The sequence below is a fragment of the Lepisosteus platostomus genome, chromosome 2 (assembly GCF_059453375.1).
Source record: "Lepisosteus platostomus isolate fLepPlt1 chromosome 2, fLepPlt1.hap1, whole genome shotgun sequence".
NCBI classification, from domain to species: Eukaryota; Metazoa; Chordata; class Actinopteri; order Semionotiformes; family Lepisosteidae; genus Lepisosteus; species Lepisosteus platostomus.
In genome coordinates, this window is record NC_142612.1 from 5,807,135 (window position 1) to 5,823,522 (window position 16,388).

Genomic DNA, 16,388 nt, shown 5'->3' on the forward strand with positions numbered 1-16,388 from the left:
TTGCTCAGGAGGGCGAGATGGCTCAGCAGCTGCAGTAATGCAGACGTGGTAGCGAACCACCTGGCATGGTTCTCAAACAAAGCTCTCGGTTTTCCCGTCCCTCTTCGGCCCCATTGGCACCCGTGGTCACTGGAAGAAGGAGACTGCAGCTACGAGCCACAGCAGCTGTGGCTTCTCTGGAGGGGTGGTTGGCTTACGGTCCATGAGCCTGAAGATCACAGCAGTCCAGGAGGAGGAGCCAGCTTAGTTGGCTTGGGCATCACAGGAGAATGTCTCCCCCTAAAGGTGTACCAGTCCCAGCACATTGCAAAGAGAGCCCAGGGCAGATTGAGGACAGGCCCATGTGATTCTCTTTCCAAGGGGGCCCTCAGGAGGAGCTGGAGACTGTTGCTGGAGAAAAGGGAGTCATCTGCCCTGCTTGTCTTGTTGCCACTGCAGCTCTCACCAGCAGGAAGCAGTTAGAAAACAGAAGGATGGATAATTGCATTGTTCCAGAAGTGACACGGCCTTGAGGTGATGAGTAGAGTAAGACAACCTCACATTTGATATAAACCTGCTTAGTAATTTGATAGAGATCCTCATTTGCTTTGTAATCACTTTCAGTAAATGGGCAGGATTCTGTGGAGCTGGACACCAAAGATTCTTCTCAGGGAGTCAGTCTTCATAGGAGTTGTTCTACAATTTTTTTTAGTGTTGAAATTTGTAGGGATATCAATTCCTGTAAATGCATTTTATTTAAATTTTTATCAAATTAAAAAAAAAACAAGAATATAGCCCTCAGCACAGTGGCAGAAGTCCACATGGTTCCCGTGGTGAAAGCTTGGAACAGATTAAAACAATCTGAAGTAGCTCCACCTGGTATTTCACACATGCTCATAAGCAAAGTCACTTAAAGAGGAATTTACTGCTGCCTAAATCCCTACAGTGATGCCTACTGCACAGGCAGCAGGGGTCTGGCTTTGGAAATCCTTTAGCCAGAGTATAATTTGACATTTGGGCAGCTATGGTAGTGGAGCAGACTAGGAGACACTGCAGAACACCTTTAAATCGATATGTAAACAACTGGAATAAGAGCCACGATAAGTTTTAAATGAAGCCAAATCAGTTGGTCACTGGTGGCATGACTGTGGTCCTTCAGAGCTACAAGACATCTGAATTTTAAATCAATTCGAAATGACTTCACTTAACAATCCTATACCAATTCGTTTTAAAAGGTGACTGTAATGGAGATGTAGCCAAACCACACTGTCCAAGTTCAGGCATAAGCACACCCTAATACGTTAACAGTGTACACATCTTGAGGCAGAAAGCTTAGAAATTACACTGAAGGCAGGAAGATCTTTGTCATCCATCTTTATTTACCTCACTGAGATGCATATAGAAAAAAGATTGAAGCATTCCCTACAAAAATAAAAAAAAATTCACTAGAATGGAATATAATTAATATATTCCAGGGATTAGTGAAAATGGTATTTCACATCTTTTAGTAAGCACCCCATCCACCTGTCCATTCCTCTACAACATGCACTCTCCCGGGACATGATTTGGGCAAGGGTTAAACACTTCGTCTGTATTACAACTAGAGCACACGTTGCGCAACGCAAAGCTCATCGTTTTGACCCGAGTGGCTTTGGAACCTGCAGGGCAGCTCGAGAAACGTGGTCTTGAACAGCACCAGCTCACGGGCTGCGACCCAGACCCGAGTCTGGACAACTGCGGGAGGAGGGTCAAGGCAGGGACTCGCAGTCCTTTACACAGCACCCCTCTCTAAAATGGTGCCGAATAAAACGGAGATCTCGGATACAAGCCACCCAGAGGTGCCTGGCGTTGAACACGCCTTCATTACAGCCGCCGTCCTGCCATGAAAGGATGTTTTGGTGTTCTCAAAGTCAGCCCCTTTCATCGAGGGTTTCGGATCCGATAAAGCCACAGTGCCATGGGGTTTGGCCCGATCTCGCCGGGCCGGCGGGATCAGGTCGCTGCTCTCTCACACGAGCAGGACAAACGGGCATTAACTTGAACTCCAACAACAAACCGATGGGTGGGGTGGAGGGGAGTACAACAGCCAGCATCGCCAATACTGGCAAAGCCAGGTTAGACATTCAAGAATTCCCTTTTAAGGAGCCTACTAGCCCCTTGGTGTGGAAAAAGAGCAGTCAGTCGTTATGTACGTCAACCGAAATACAACAACAAAAAAAAAATACATTCGCTGAACAAAAAGCAAACCAAAATCCTTTTATTAGCATCGTTACCATCAATGCCTGCACGGAAAGTCAAAGGAACCGCAACAAACCCAATTGGAGCAAGAAGGCCTGAGGAGTTATACTGTACACCACATCCAGAAGGGGAACCAAGCCCCTATAACTTAAAGGAGAAAAACCAACCAGAATTGCAAACTGGTGAAGGAAAAATAAACCTTAATAGTTAACACAGCAACGGGGTGCATTGAAAAGGCAGAATTTCCCCACGAGTGATCGCTCCTGTGGTGCAATGAAGATTTTTCCTTATCCTGTTCCTGGAACTAGCACTTCCAACATTAAGAATTATTCCAAAATTTACAAATTAATGATAAGTGCGTTTTATTTTCTCTAAATAAAATACTGCAAAATTCCTCTCCCATAAGGTGGGAAAATAAGTGACAACGTACAAATCGAGATTAGTCAGTTCTTATGGTTTCACCAAAATAATCTGGAGTTGTTACAGATTCAAGAGCATGTGTAGCATTACCATATATTAAACAACAGAGCGAGACTCAAGCATATGGGTGCCTAGGATGTAGAAATCACTGAACTAGCACTGTTCAAGCAATGCTGGTGTGCTCTCAATACCAGAAGTGCTCACAAATTCAGGTCAAAAAGTGCCAATTCAAAACTGCTGCTCCATCTCATTAATAAATATAGCATTTTCATATACATGTGTCAAGAAGCCAATACCTAGGTCAACTAAAAAAAAAAAAAAAAACTCCCTTACAATGTATGTATAGAATTAAAAGGTCTTGTACTGCGTTCTTCTGAGAGTCTGGTTAGTAAGAGTGGTTGACCGTCCTTTATCTTCGACATCACTTTACGATGCATTTAGATGGTTTGATACCCAGCATGACTCCTCTTCCTTCCAATCAAATATGCAATTAGGACAATCAGCACAAGTCCAGCCAGCGCAGCACCCACTATTATAGGTATGAGCATATTGTCTTCATCCAGCTGGCACTCTTCCGCTGCAACAGAAAAGCCCGGGTTTAGGAGAGAGACCTGCAACTACAGCATGAGGCTCACCTGCATGTCCTCCAGGGGAGAAATCCAGAGCAACAATTCTGGAGAGGCTATGTGACACCTCATGTGCTTACACAAGATGCCACTGTTTCTCTTAAGTATAAATCAAATGAACAACTCTATGCATCTTGGAAAATTAATTTATTTTCTATAGGATGGGGGAGGCGACTCCAAGGACATCCTTTTCCTCTGGAGGCCTTTTGGCAAGACGTCCTACACCCCAATCCTGTCGAATCAAACGTTTGCCGCGGATCCCGTTGGATAAAAATTACCCAGAAAACAAAGCCCCCGTTCGGCAGTCACTGAAGGTTCTTACCTGCCCCAAACTGGTTGTTGCTGACCCTGAAGGGCTGGACCTGAAGCCGGAAGGTATTGACGGAGAACCGGTCAGAAACCACCAAGGTCTGCCTCGAGTTGCACATGTAGGACTTCCCCAGGGTGCCTCTTAGGACATCCAGGGTGGCGTTGCTCGCGCTGAAGGGGGCTGCGGACACGGCGGAGACAGAAACGCCCGTCACGTCGATGTGCCGATGTGAAACGACACGGTACGTCTCTACTCTCGGCTCTGCTGATCCCCCTCGCTCGTTGCATACAGCCAGATGTGGCGAGCGGCAGCTGTTACAGTGTGGTTGAAATGTGCCACAGCCACAAAGAATGAGTGAAGGAGAAGAGCAAATTCTTCCCACATGAAAAGGTAGATTTGCTCTCCGGCCCCCCCAACTTGTCAGGGGTGCATAGTTAATACCCAGGGCCCCCCTTCTCCGACACTGGAAGACCTCTTCTCTTTCTGCGCTCCCTAAACCAGGCAACGCCTTCTTTCCATCATGTACATCAGTTGCTAGACCCTCTGGAGTGTCTTGGAGGATCGGTTAGTGAAAGCCTAACTCTTGAATCCCAGGAACACCGCCCATCCTCCCCGACCCCGTTGCCCGTTAAACGGGTTGGGGGGGGACACATTAAGCAGCTGCCTTCACCCGTTCAAATTTGACGATTTTTTAAAGAGCCCGGCAGAGTATCTTACCAGTCATGTCCGGCAAGGACGCATCGACACCGAGGGCACTGAGGTGGTATTTCTTTACTGTAGAATTCTGGGGAAAAAAAAAAGTTCACTGCAGCGTTACCAATCTGAATTCACCCTCAGGGTCAACATGAGCAGCTTCACATGTGGCAGAAGCCCTGGCATGACCTTGTACACCTGTCTTATCCACCCACCTAAGCTAATGCTCGGTGATCCGTCATTTTGCAGTATTAATTCCCCCCTAATACACGCGGTGTGGCTATTGTGAAGGGGTCTATTCATTTTACATCCTAGGTGCCAACTTAAGATCATGGGTAATAAAAAAAAAAAGATGGTCCTGTCATTACACGATGCAAAGGAAAAAGGTATGCGTACTTACATTAATATATTACTCTCCAGCAAATGCGATCATAAAAACTAGGGCTGGTTGTTAAACAGTTGTGCAATATAATAGCATTAAGGTACATTCCAGCTCAGGCTGCCACAGAGGCAAGAGATTTCATCTTGCCTCAAATAAAGCACTGCATATATATTAGCAGAACAGATTACACACTGTGGCCTTTAAACACTGGAATTGCTAGAGAAAAGCCTGTGCCCTCAGAATTAATAAAGAATGCTTTAATAAATGAAAACCCTATACTTTAAAGAAAATGTGCCATGGACAATGGGCAATGCACAAAACGTTTATATTAAAAAGCATAGACAGCGTGCAATTTTAGGTAGTGCATTCAAAATCCATTTCTAAATATTTAGAGAAGGAAGAGTCCTAGCTATATTCAGTTTATATTCTCTGTAATTTGTCAACTTGCGTGGCTACTAGCAAAGTCAGATTGAACAGACGATGTTTGGAGGGCCTCAGTCTTCAGTTTGAGACTCTGATTCCACCGTAACTAACAAACTATAAACAGTGACATCTAGCTGTGGCCAGAAGCAACCTGTGCTCTGTAATGCAGTAATGTGCAAACTGTTTAAAGTCTAGTTGGAAATTACATTTAGGAATGTTTTGAAACAAACATATCTCTATAATTTTAAAGTGTAAAAATAAAATGTAACAATTCTCAGGAAATGTATCATTTATCCTTTACACATGAGTTCAATAAAATCAGAACAGACAACACCAGATAGGTTCCCTGCAGTGTGCATACCTCCATTTTAAACTGGTTCGTGCTGCCACCTTCTGGAATACACCATATAAATCAGATATCATGACAATGTGGGTGAAGGTTTCAGTATCTTTCTGGGGCTCAGGCAACATGTTCCATTTTTATGAACGGGCAGAAAAGAAACATTTCTTTCACACCGAGAGGCAAAGTTACCAAGAAAGGAACATTAATTCAGGTGGGAGCAGAAGAAACATCTCTAATGCGGAGTGTTGGTGTGCACGCACTACTGCATGATGACGTTTGAAGTAGTTTTTCCACAACATCACTAAAATGAGACACGGCTCCCTTTTAAGACCTAGACCTCGCCTTTCGTCAACGTGAGCATTGAGGCACAACCGGGTTGCTTACCAGTGTGAAGGTGAAGGTCAGGTTGGTTCTCTCGTACATCAGAATCAGGGTGGCAGAACTGGCCTCGCAGGAGCCAGAGCTTTTGGTGACGTTGGGCTGGAGGTTCACGATGTCCTGCACAGTCTGCCAAGAGCCCGGGGAGTCCGAGTCAACAAACCACACAAAACCAAGCGATGCAATGGAACACGGCAGACTTACTTTTATCAGCCTGAGCTTGAGGGACGTTGTCACTATGGTTACTGGCCAATAAACAGTATCGCTAACACTTCTTCCAAAACGGTTTCATTATTGTACCACTCTAAACATCTTTTCCATTTAATCGTAGCCACCACTGTCCACACTCACTACTGAACCTTTGCGGTAGCAACTGTAAAAAAAAAATCAAATCAGGTGCAGTTTTTTGGGACTTCACTCCCAGCAGAAGACCAGCCTCCCCGGGGACGTGGGGAGAGGGGCGGCGCACTGTACCTTGTTGCGCACAGCGGAGAAGTAGGTGAAGTTCAGCTGCAGGCCCATTGCAGCCAGAAGGCAGGTGCCGTTCTGATTGGTCACGTTGTAGTTGCCCGGTAAAGGGTTGCCGGGGGCCATGGTTGGGACGGGCGTGGTTGTGACGGGCGTGGTTGTGACGGGCGTGGTTTTAGGGGCTGACGTTGTGGTAGTGCTGGCATCTGCTGCGCAAACAGTTTCTACAGAAATAAAAAGTACCTTATGGTCCTGCCCAATGTGGAATGGTGCAGCTCAGGGGACCTTCACATATGAGGCACCCTGATTTCCATCAGGAATACAGATCTAGAAGGCTTCCGAGTTTCATTTTAAAGATGGTTTAACAAGACGTCTTAAAGAACTCTTCAAAATAACGGCTTCAGAGAGGATGGCTAACATACCATTGCCTCTCAACTAATGCTGCAGCCTTTAATTCCCCACTCCGGCCAGCTCAACTACTCATACTCCTTACAGGCCACTCCAAACTGCTGGCCCAGCTACTGTACCACTCCCAGCAACATCATTATAGAGAAAAATGACAATTAACACCCGTGAAAATGTAAAACTCCACTTTTACACAAGGAGAAGACTAGCTAGTATCTCAAATAAAACTTTCAGAAACCAACAAGAAGTACGGTGTTAGGCAATGACTTTTAAAGCGCAACCTGTCACACTAACAATGTTTATTTAAGTGCATGTAAAAATCATCTTAAGTTCCTGAATTGCTCCATGTTAAGAATGCATTGCCCAATCTTCATGACTTAGGACTAAAGCTTGTGGGAAGACTGAAGGGTATTTCACACTGCACTTTAACTCACCTTCCAACTATTTTAACGTTGGAACAATGGATGCTTCAACCTACTAATGTAATCCAGCTTCAAGAAAGTCGTATAAAGAGGTTGATGGGAAAACAAACATTTCAAAAGAGCTTTTTTGGGTCTAAGCCTTAAACCCCAAATCCTTTGTGATGCTCTATGCATTTCTCATATTACTTTAAATGGAATATTCCATCAGAAAACACACCCCAAGCCTTTTCAGAGCGGTTTAACGTTCAAGTGCATGCAACCTATTTTATAAATGTGCAAGCCACTGGAATTCTATGAAGACCTTCTTCATTACTTAATCTCACACCCACAGATTAAATAACAGTTCAGACCAGAGCCAATAACACTGGTCTAGAGGCACAGATGCCCACAGGTTTCTCAGATCACACTCAACTCAAACGTCCCACCATCAGGTAAATTGCTACGCTTCAGTAGTTAATCTCAGGTGGAAACATGAGCAGCAGACAGCCTCAGCCACAGAAGTAAAGTGCACGTTTCACATACTTTGTTTCAGCACTACTTTGCACCATTTCCTTGTGAAGTGTGTGTGTGTGCGTGGTTAAGGAACCTGACTGAAACGGAGCAAGAAGCACACACAATGCACATACCTTCTTTGCTGAGGTTATTGGCTTTTACGTAAGCTTCCACCCTCATGTTCGTGAATGTCACGTTGACACCGTCCATGACCACCCGCGACGTGCTCATACATCTGTAGGTCGTGTTCAGCTGAGCCAGGATACCAGTGGAGCTGCTTGACGCATTCAGTGGATCTGCAGGGAGAAGAGGGGCAGCGAAAGAACATTACACACATTCAAGGGCACAACGTTTTAAAGCTCTAGCAACGCAGAGCTGCATTATCTACTACCGGTACAAAAAGTAAAATGAGGTGGAAAGGTGGTTAACATCAAAAGATGCATCCTCAAGAAAAACCTTTTCCACACTCGCACTTGGCCCGGGTCTCAACTTGCTCTACAGTGACCAGGGTCCACATTTCTGGCTGTGTGAAAGCTTCTCCTCATGAGGGTTGGGGTGATCCTCAACCCCCTCGCAGCAGGTCGGCTGACCCAGGTCAAACGAGGCGAAAGGCTGATCAATACTCGGGCAGATGATTCAGTACGGAGAAGCCAAGTCCAGCTTACCGGCATGCAACCCAACAAAACTAAACAGTGTTGGCTTTCAAATGTTCTTTTATAAAACTGTACCCCACATTTGTAGCAAATTATTTTTAGTCAGGTACTTAGTTCAAACTGCAGTTCCACTTCCGGGAAAAAAGTACTTTGTTCCCACGCTTAAACCTGTCTTTACCCAGCAGGGTTTGTTACTAGTTTGCCCCTTTAGGTACAGGATTTAGGGACCATACATTGAAGCTCACATTTCATTAATGTTATCAATGCAGAAATATTTCTTCACAACCCTGTGCGAGAGAGTTTCTGCCATGAAAATGCGGCTGCTCTATAAAACAAGACCTCATGTGTACAACTGAAAGACGCTTAAATAAATATTCAAAAAGCTACTCGTCTCTGCATTCTCTCTCTGGTCCTGGCTTGCTGGACCTTGTAGAACTGCAGTATGAAACGCCTCAACCAACCTGCCCGACACTGTCGGTAACGCTCAAGTAAACGCAGGAGGATGCGTTTCCAAAGGTATACGAGCAGAGTAACGGAGGGCAGAGTTAACAAGGCTGCAGGAGAACCCGAGTGCCCGCGCTCATCGACACTTGCCCTTCAGTTGGCACGAGCGTCTCGATCACAGTGCACCAACGTGCTCCCACTTGCCTTTGCTCTTTGCGTCAGGAAAGGTTGCGTTGTCGTTGAGGTTGAAGGTAACGTTCAGGGTGCCCACGCCATACTTGGTCTCATTCCTAAAAAAGCCCAGGCTGAGAGAGTGCCCATTTCCAAAGCTGGCTACCAGTAAGGGGGACAGGGAAGTATTCCCACATCTGCTGCCCTTGTCCACTTCTGCCGAGCTGGGCAGGACCAACTGCGCTGTGCCCTGAAAAAAAACAAAACCACAAAGCCCCACAGCACACATTAACATCAATCCAACTGCTGCAAAACCCAAACAGTGCCTCAACCGTACTCTTCACATTCATGACTTTCATTTTCCGAAGCCTGGGAAACTATCAACACGAGTGCGATTCGCAAGTTACTTAAGTCTATCGTTATCCAAGAGGGAGTGCCATGAAGCTCTTGGATCCGTTGCTCGGTTAGGGATGTACGCGAAACGTATCCATGACGAAATCGGATCATACCGTGCCACTGCTAAGGCCGTACAGAACGGAGAAGTTAGCCGAGAGGTCAGCTATGATACAGGACACGTTCCCTTCTTTCACCTCCAGGACCACAGCGTGCACCGGGCGCAGGCAACCTGAAAGACAAGAGAGGATGATCATTTCGGGGGCAGGGAACGGGCCAACTTGCCCCAGAAGCCCTGGCAAATACAGGTACGGATGGGGGGGCCCCCCCGGTGTTTAAAAATGGCAGCAGTCACCAGCGGTTTCTTAAAGGAATTCATCTTCTTAGCTTTTCAAGCATTTGAATGCGTCAGAATTTAACCGGAGTCCATCTAGGGACATGGAAAAAAAGCACATGAAGGGGGAAAAATGAAAAAGAAAAACCTGCTCAAATTAAGCCCCCCCTCAATAACTCCAAGTATTGCCAAAGCAGATTTAGCCGTGTTCAAGGAAATGCCAGTCTGTGATGGAAACACAAGGGGGCGCAACAGACTCCCCATGATGAAGGCAGTAAGCCCAGTCTGAGAGCAACGTCAGTGCGGTCATCTTGTCATCTTGACAAAACTGCTCTATGACTGTGTGGAAGCACGGGTAATGCAGTAAAGCATTGGATTAACTCATGTCCAGAAGGGGATAATTAAAAAACAGCCCGGAGTACACACGAAAGACTTCTTCCCACCAGCAAAAGAATAAGCAGCAAAAGGGACTGAGGTGCTCTACTTTATTTTGGCAAGTGCACTGTACCTTATTAACAGTTAAAGTGGTCGGAAAAGATTACATCCATCCAAACAGCGCACAATAAGGATTTCAGACAGTTGTTTATAAAGCCCAACAGTACCATGAGGCAGTAAACCATGGGATAAATCTCATGTTGTATTTACTCTTTTCCTGCACCACCCAACTACTTGCTACAAAGCGATCCGAGGCAGCAAGTCTCTAATCACGGACGCGCAGTTCTGCCAGTACTGCACTCAATCTTTCCAGTAAAGCCCGCCCATGTTACTGTAAACCCAAGAGTCCCACCACAATTGTGCATTGCACAAATCAGTGTTCCTCTCCAAATCCAGAAGCCCCGTCGTCACGTTCAAGCTCAGATTGTAGTGAACGCAGGAGGAAGACATGTGGAACATGACACTGCCTTCCTGCCGTCACACCAACAGCGTGACCCTCCATACTCTGACCCACAGCTGCTGACGACAGCTTTTCAGCCTGAATCACACAGGCAGGATCCAAATGAGGCTTAAAGACATACAAACTGTAAGCTCAGTGTTCTAATCACTCAAGGCACAATGCAATAGCTACAGCAGCACTTTGGAGCAGCTCCTTTGAATCCCAATCCCAACAGGCCTTAAAAGACAAATTCAAATACTTAGTGAGCGTGCTTTATGACCAATCTTGACAGCAATAGAGACCAAACAGAAAGGAAAAGGAGTTTAAGTTTTCTCTTTCAAAAAAAAATAGCTGATTATCTCCATACACAAATGTCAGAAGCCTCCACAAAGTTTTTTCTTTGGGGGGGGGGGGGGGGGGGGGGGATCCCAATATTTTGGCCAGTGTAGGTATAAGCCTGTCAGCTGCTGGGCTCAGTCTCGAGAGCGAGCAAGCAGGGGGCCTTTGAGCACCAGCTCTCACAGAACCACAAGCCTGGCAAGGGGAGAATGAAGGGACAGCTGAGCTCTATTAGAGAGGAACCGGTTTGACCATGGGGATTTCATATGAAAACCCATCATTCCTTACCAGATCTTACCCTCCACATGACATTTCACATAATGTCAGTTTGTGCTGCTGAACTGCTTTCTGCAACAGAAATGTCCCCCCTCTAGCACCCTCCTAGCTTACTGCCACCTTCAAGCTCTGCTCACGTACAAGGGGGCGAGGACTGTACATGTAAACGCTGGCTACCTACATTCATCCACCGATGCTGAACAAAGATGAGAAGATTTCTATTTAGATATAGCCATTACTCCACAATGGGACTCAATTCCTGCAGTCTACAAAACCATGCTATTTGTGTGGAACACTTGTAGGTGCAAAACTAAAAAAAATAGTTCTTCTTATAATTCTTCACTCGACGATTCCAAGTCTCTTCCTTTAAAAGAAGAAGCTGCACTGAAAAACCTTCCCTCTCGTCACCTCTAAGTGCAAGGCACCGATATCAAACCTGCTTACAGAGCAGGAGGCACTGTACCAACAGCAGTTCTGGTCAAAGGACAGCTGGAAAGGAAACGTGCTACAGCCAATAAACAAGACACTGGCTTCCCAGCCGGCGCAAAGCGGCGAACTTGAGGTCAGATAACAGCCGTCATCAGTTATGCATGCTCTCCTCACACACAAACGACAACAGAACTGCGCATTAAACAGCGCCACACTCACCTGAGACTCCTCTACAAAGAGTTCTTCAACACAGGGCATGGTCATGAGACGTAAGCTAGACGCCCTGCAGGATTCAACATCCAGCATCCCATCCCTGGGAATGTTTTCCCCATCTTGGATTTGAATAACTCCAGCTAAACTCGATTAGAGCATTCAAGGAGGCACTTCAAGTGATTTCCCACATGAAGAAGAGTACAGTTCTGCCAGTGCATTGCCAGCCTAAATGCTTCAGTGTTCGAAACACCAAATACTAGTCCAGTGATTCTACATTCACCGGACTCCCACAGCTTGAAGTGTTATCCAGCCCCCCACGTCCACAAGATCAATATTGATCAAATGTCATAATGCTCTGGTAGTTTAATCAGTGACCAAGACAGAAGCATTCCAGACTTACCTTGGACAAGGAGTGCAAATGGTCACATTTCAAAACACATCACGGAGACCGGGATCTTGAAAAGGCACCACAGGTCTAGTTTAAATGGATGTGTGCCAAAAACTATAAAATACTGGAGAAGCCCAACCTTTTACCAAAATCCCCACACACTCCACAGAACCGATTCACTCAAATGTTTTACCCACAAGCCAATTCCCTAAATTCCCCTTCATTTCCCATCCTAAACTAGCACATTCACAAGCCAACTTCAGAAAACAGGCTTTGTTTTTTTTTTTTTTTTTTAAGTTAGAACTGAAGGAGAGGCTCTTGAGAACTCCCCCCTTCTGTCAAGGCCTGACCACCTGGCCTCCGGGCTCCCACAGAAGGTCAGCGGACTAACCCCGGCGAACAGGCCTAAAACACCACCGCGTAGCTATACGGCGTCAGTGACCGCTTTCCAACGACAGCGCCGACAACTGAACCCCGTTATTAACCCCCTTGTCCAGAGCCCCAGAGACCGTTATGGGTTTAAAGGGGTGCACGTCCAGCAAGCAGGATGCAAGGAGCTCGCATGCAGACGTCCCCCCGTTGCCTCCAGAGAACTGTACCCAGAGCAAAGGCCCTCCAGCCTCAACAGAACCGCCGCGGGCGCACACGGCCCACTCACTCTGGATCTCCGCTCCCCTCTCACACCGAGTGCTCCCGGGAGGGGAGAAGAACACCAACAACGAGTGACACCGCCTTCCCAGCAGGGGCCACGCCCCCAGCCTGTCACACCGGACCAGCGGGATGAGGCCGGCCCGACCCGGACGAGCACAACCCCACTCAGGAGCGAGCTCCATTGGACCCTCCATCAAAAGGACCCGAGCTTCCATGAAATATTCATAATACTTGCGTTCTAAAAAAATAAAAAAACCCTCAAGTTATCGCACGATTTCCGCGCTGCAAACGGGAACAGATCCATCCCTCCCGAGAGCCGTCCCCATCCTTCGGTTCCAAAGCGGCCTCCGGCCAGGGCTTCAGCTCCGGCTGCAAGCGGAGAGCTCAGGTTTCATATTAACCCCACGTCAGGCGTCACTGCCGACGCCAAACGGTCACGCTAGAACCTCACCTTCAGATCGAAACAAACACTGAACAGGACTGTAGCGCAATGTCACAAAATATCATTTCAAACAAACGAAAAAAAAAAAGATCAGCAGGCCTGCGCGGGGGGTAAGGACTGGTGTGGCAATAAAGAGTGCGCTTCATAACCAGGCTATAATTACGCAAGAGGCAGAAAGCTTTATTTAGAGCATTCAGTGTCAACGGACTTATCAACCTGTTGCCTCTGAACAATGTTTATCTTTCCAGGAAAGGCAGGTATGGAACAACTCTGGCAGAACCAGTTTCAAAATCATCCACTGTGCTAAAAAAAAAAAAGACTCTCATTCATCATGTTTTTTCATGCAATTAAACAGGCATCAAGAGGTATTTGGAAGAAGCCAGGTGACAAAGAAAAAAGAGAATCTCTCCAGCGTTATTTTAACTACCTGGCTCTAACTGAAGCCCAAGATCAGATCACTTTATTGGCCATATACAATTTCTTGCATTAGGAATTTGTACCCCAGCTTGCTCTCCATGAGACACACAGACAGGGAGAGAAGCTGGGGGTCAGAGAGCAGGGTCAGCCATTTATACGGCACCCCTGGAGCAGCTGGGGTGAAGGGGCCTTGCTCAGGGGCCCAACAGAGTAGGATTCCTCTGCCGGGCATCGTCACTTTTGTCACGAATTGTGTGCGTCACTGGTGGACTGTCAAAACCCAGGGCCCGTCTCCTTGTGGGGGGTTCACGCGTGGAGCCGTTCAAGTCGTGCGTGAACACCCCTTTCCCCGGGAAGCCGTGCGGACACCAGAACCCACTACGCGCATTTAAAGACCTTAACGCAGGCTTAATCGCCACCCCCGAGAAAGCAGGAACCTTTAGGTTTTGTTGTGTTTTTTTTACACCCGGGTAGGTTACGCACGCCGGCGATTGGAAAGGCGTCAGCGCCAGTAAGTCCCAAGCTCGAACCGGAACCGGCGTTTTTTTTTTTAATTTTGTTATGAAACGTCGTTCACGGCTCGCCGAAGACGGACAGCCAGCGAGCCCCGCTCCCTCTGGGGTCGGGTGCCGCCGCAGGGCGGACAGACAGCGAGGCCACTGTGCTGCCGGAGCTGGAGCTGCTGCTGCTGCTGTTGTTGTTGTTGTTCGTCGTCTTCACCGAGCGCCTCTGCCGTCACGTGAGGCGACGCCGAGACAATGGACCGGCCGCGCGCCGCCCCGCTCCCTCCTCGCGCCCGCGGCCAGCAGGCGGCTCGCTCGCACCTGAGCGCCACCGACGTCGCGACTTAACACGACCGGGAGGGGAGGGGAGGGGCGGCTACACCCCCTCCTCCTCCTCTTTTTAACGCAACACTCAATGTCAAAAATGTTATTTTATTGGGACGTTCTTTCTATTAAAAAGAAAACAGAAAGCAGGCTCCGTTTCGCTGCTGGCTACGTGCTACGTACCCTCCTTGAAAATGCCACTGCTCGGCTACTTAAAGACGCGCAATGTCAGGTTTTATCTTTTGAAACATGGGAACAGAAAATGGGGAGTGGGGGAGGAGAGAGAGAGAGAGAGAGCCTAGCGGTCTGGCTAGCTGCCCCGGTCAACCCGGTACGGACGGCCAAACCAATAACACAGCAGCCGCCTGGGTCTCCTGGAGAGAAGCGCGTCTCGTCCGAGCCCGCTGCGCCCTTGTGTCAACACGAAACAACCGGGCTGACACACGGCTCCCACGCACGGCCGCCGCCGCCACTCACCCAGCAGAGCCAGCAGAGCCATCCCGGCGAGGAAAGCGCGTTTGCCGGAGCGCTGGGCCATGTCGTCAGAGCGCGGCTGACTCGGTAGATCACGCAAAACACGGCCCCGGTGGACTGGGACAGCCGACGAGACAGTCACGCAAAGGGGCCTCCACGCCGCCGAGCCACGCACTGCGCCTCCTTCCCACTCGTCCTGAGCTGTATCCCCGGGGTTTTTTTGTTTTGTTTTTTTATCTCAGCCTCGCACTCCGAAGGCGATCGACCCGGCCCAGACCCGCTCGCAGAAATCCGTCTCTCTCCCTCTGTCCGCCGCTGTACCAGGAAGAAGCGTCCCAGTCACGTGAGGCCCCTTTAAGCCCCCCCCGCGCGCGGTCACGTGAGCCCGGGCCCGCGCCGCCCTCGCGAGAGCCTCCCTCTCCGGGGGGAGGGGGCTGGAATGTCTTCCTCGCCGTGTCGCGACCGTAAAGTCAACAGACTTGCGTGGATGTTGGACGTCCCACCCCGGCTGCGGTGGTGTGTGTGTGTGTGTACACGCGGGGTCTTTTTTCTTCTCTCTTCGTCGGGGAAGGACGCCTTTGACACAAAACTAGACTCGTACGAACAGCGCAGTCGGGCTCGGGCACCGACCTCCCCCCTCCTCTCTCTCAGCTGCTGTGTGACCATGAGTGTCCCTCTCGTCAGCACCAACGCGCACGGACCAACATAAAAAAAAGTGTGTTTTTGAACACACGTTTTGTATTCTTAATTATACAACCGGCGAATAAGAGACAGGCACCCCCCCTTGGTCGCTAGAAATCTGGAAATTATGTAACTGATCATCTGGTCACTAGATATCATGCAATTAACCCTCTTGTTGTGTCCCGGGGTAAATGACAAAACGAAAGGGAAAGGTTTGGAGTGCAGATGTTTGTCCCACAAATGGAGGTGTGACCTTGGAACGTGGCCCTGTGTTTGTGTGGGTTACCTCTGGGTGCTTCAGTTTCCACCCCCTGTCCAAAGACATGCTGGGTTAAGTGACTTGTATGAAAACTGCCCCTGGTGTGTGTGTGTGTGCCCTGCGATGGACGGGCCACCTGTCCAGGGTGTACCCCAGCTTTGCTTGCTGGGAGGGGCTCCCGCTCCCCCACTACCCTGTATTACAGCTGGCATTTAGGAGGACTTGCTGGTCGACAGAGAACTGCATGGGGTACTGGCACACAGAAGGACCTGATGGAAGACTTAATACTCCACAATTAGTACTTCTGTAGAAGTGTATCATGTGAGCATGCCCAGAGGGGTCGGGCAGCCAGCTGACCTTGGACCCCCAGAGGTTTCTTTCCTCCTTACAGAGGAGTTTTTGGTCCCTCTCCTCCGTCGTCTCCTGGCCTTTTCTCTTCCTGTACTGTAACGTCCTGTACTGTCACACACAGCTTTGTTCAGCGCCTTGGGCCAACCTGGTTGTGAAAGGCGCTATATAAAAATAAACTGAATTGAAAATTGGA

The 16,388-nt window shown here is 48.2% G+C and overlaps 1 protein-coding gene across 1 annotated transcript; it reads right to left on the minus strand.

Moving 5' to 3' along the window:
* Window positions 1-1,336: 1,336 nt before the first annotated feature.
* On the minus strand, window positions 1,337-15,230 carry lamp1a (lysosome associated membrane protein 1a). Its single transcript, XM_088647555.1, has 9 exons — window positions 14,908-15,230; window positions 9,357-9,472; window positions 8,881-9,097; window positions 7,714-7,875; window positions 6,267-6,484; window positions 5,799-5,921; window positions 4,291-4,357; window positions 3,586-3,753; window positions 1,337-3,214 (listed from the first exon to the last, which is right to left on the minus strand). Exons 1-9 carry the CDS (start codon window positions 14,966-14,968, stop codon window positions 3,075-3,077), a joined length of 1,272 nt encoding a protein of 423 aa, XP_088503681.1. The 5' UTR covers window positions 14,969-15,230; the 3' UTR covers window positions 1,337-3,074.
* Between the last annotated feature and the right edge of the window lie 1,158 nt (window positions 15,231-16,388).

Bases quoted from the DNA above. Each gene is read 5' to 3' on its own strand.
- lamp1a (XM_088647555.1), bottom strand. From the start codon at position 14,968: ATGGCCCAGCGCTCCGGCAAACGCGCTTTCCTCGCCGGGATGGCTCTG. The intron at 9,098-9,356 runs GTATGATCCGAT...GTTTTTTTTCAG, and splicing joins ACGGCCTTAGCAGTGGCACG to GGCACAGCGCAGTTGGTCCT. The intron at 3,754-4,290 runs GTAAGATACTCT...CCGTGTCCGCAG, and splicing joins GTCCTTGCCGGACATGACTG to CCCCCTTCAGCGCGAGCAAC.